This window comes from Sphaeroforma arctica (genome assembly GCF_001186125.1).
Source record: "Sphaeroforma arctica JP610 unplaced genomic scaffold supercont1.8655, whole genome shotgun sequence".
NCBI lineage: Eukaryota > Ichthyosporea > Ichthyophonida > Sphaeroforma > Sphaeroforma arctica.
The window spans coordinates 1-1,202 of record NW_014031903.1 but is presented as its reverse complement, the minus strand read 5'-3'; the positions used below and the strand labels follow the sequence as shown (position 1 = coordinate 1,202).

Below are 1,202 nucleotides of genomic sequence, written 5' to 3'. Positions count from 1 at the left end.
TAGTATATATATATATATATATATATATATATATATATATATATATATATATATATATATATATATATATATATATATATATATATATATATATATATATATATATACATTTAAATATATATATATATATATATATGTATATATATATATACTATTGTATTGGTATGTATATAAGTCTAACTATTGACACTTATATATACCTATATATATACTCCATTTCAATCATATATATATAGACCTACCTATATCCATCTGTCTATCAACACTCCAATCCAATATTGCCCACCCAAACCCCTATCAGCCGGCTATCGAAACCGAATTTGTACGCCATGTGAAGAACCAGGCCGACTTCCAATTGATCGACAGACAACCGTTCACGCGCACATGTCAGGCAGATGGGCGGCAGCAGCTGATGGCACTCAATGAAGACTCGTTTGAGAAGAGGCGGTCTCATATTAAAGGCGTGATCAAGGTGTGTGCGCGTGATGTATCAAGATGTCTATCTTTGTATATATATATATATGGGTTAAGTACTTGCATGGCGTCGTATATGTGTGGTCCAGGCGTACTTCGGCCTGTATGAGTGTCCATTGTTTATGGCATTGCTGGCTGCATGTGTGTACGTCCATTGCATTGCGTGTGTGCACTTGTTGTTAAAGATACACCTGTGCGCACGTGTGGATGTCTATCACTTCTCTGACAATATCTCTTTGTGATCATACCTACAAATGACACACGTCGCACCTGTTGCCATGACAACGCGATCTGGCGGGCTCTCCATGTCGGTTGTGCACACGGAGTGGCACAACCGACATGGAGTTGTTTGACATGTGTGTGTTGCCAGTGGTCGCATGTCAACAGTGTCAATGGGGTGGGTGTGTTGGTGGTGGGTGTCTGATGTTTGAGTTCGTGTTTGTTTGTGCATGGGTCCATTGCGTGCTTTTATTATTATTACCTTGTTATTTATATTATTGGGATTTAACGTTTTATTATTATTGTTAATTTGAAGTTGTCGGATAGGGAGGGGCAAGTGAAAACGTTTTAAACAAGGAGTATCAAGTGGAGAGTTCTCTGAGCAGTACTGAATCACTGATATATGTGCGATCCCCTATTCAATTATCGACCGTTGTATCCATATATATATATATATATATATATATATATATATATATATATGTGTGTGTGTATATATATATATATAT

At 36.3% G+C, this 1,202-nt stretch overlaps 1 protein-coding gene across 1 annotated transcript; it reads left to right on the top strand.

Moving 5' to 3' along the window:
• Positions 1-301: 301 nt before the first annotated feature.
• Positions 302-472, top strand: SARC_16689 (hypothetical protein; the record flags this gene model as incomplete). Its single annotated transcript, XM_014289207.1, has 1 exon — positions 302-472. A coding segment is annotated over one exon (171 nt), but the record flags the coding sequence as incomplete, so codon positions are not given.
• Positions 473-1,202: the final 730 nt, after the last annotated feature.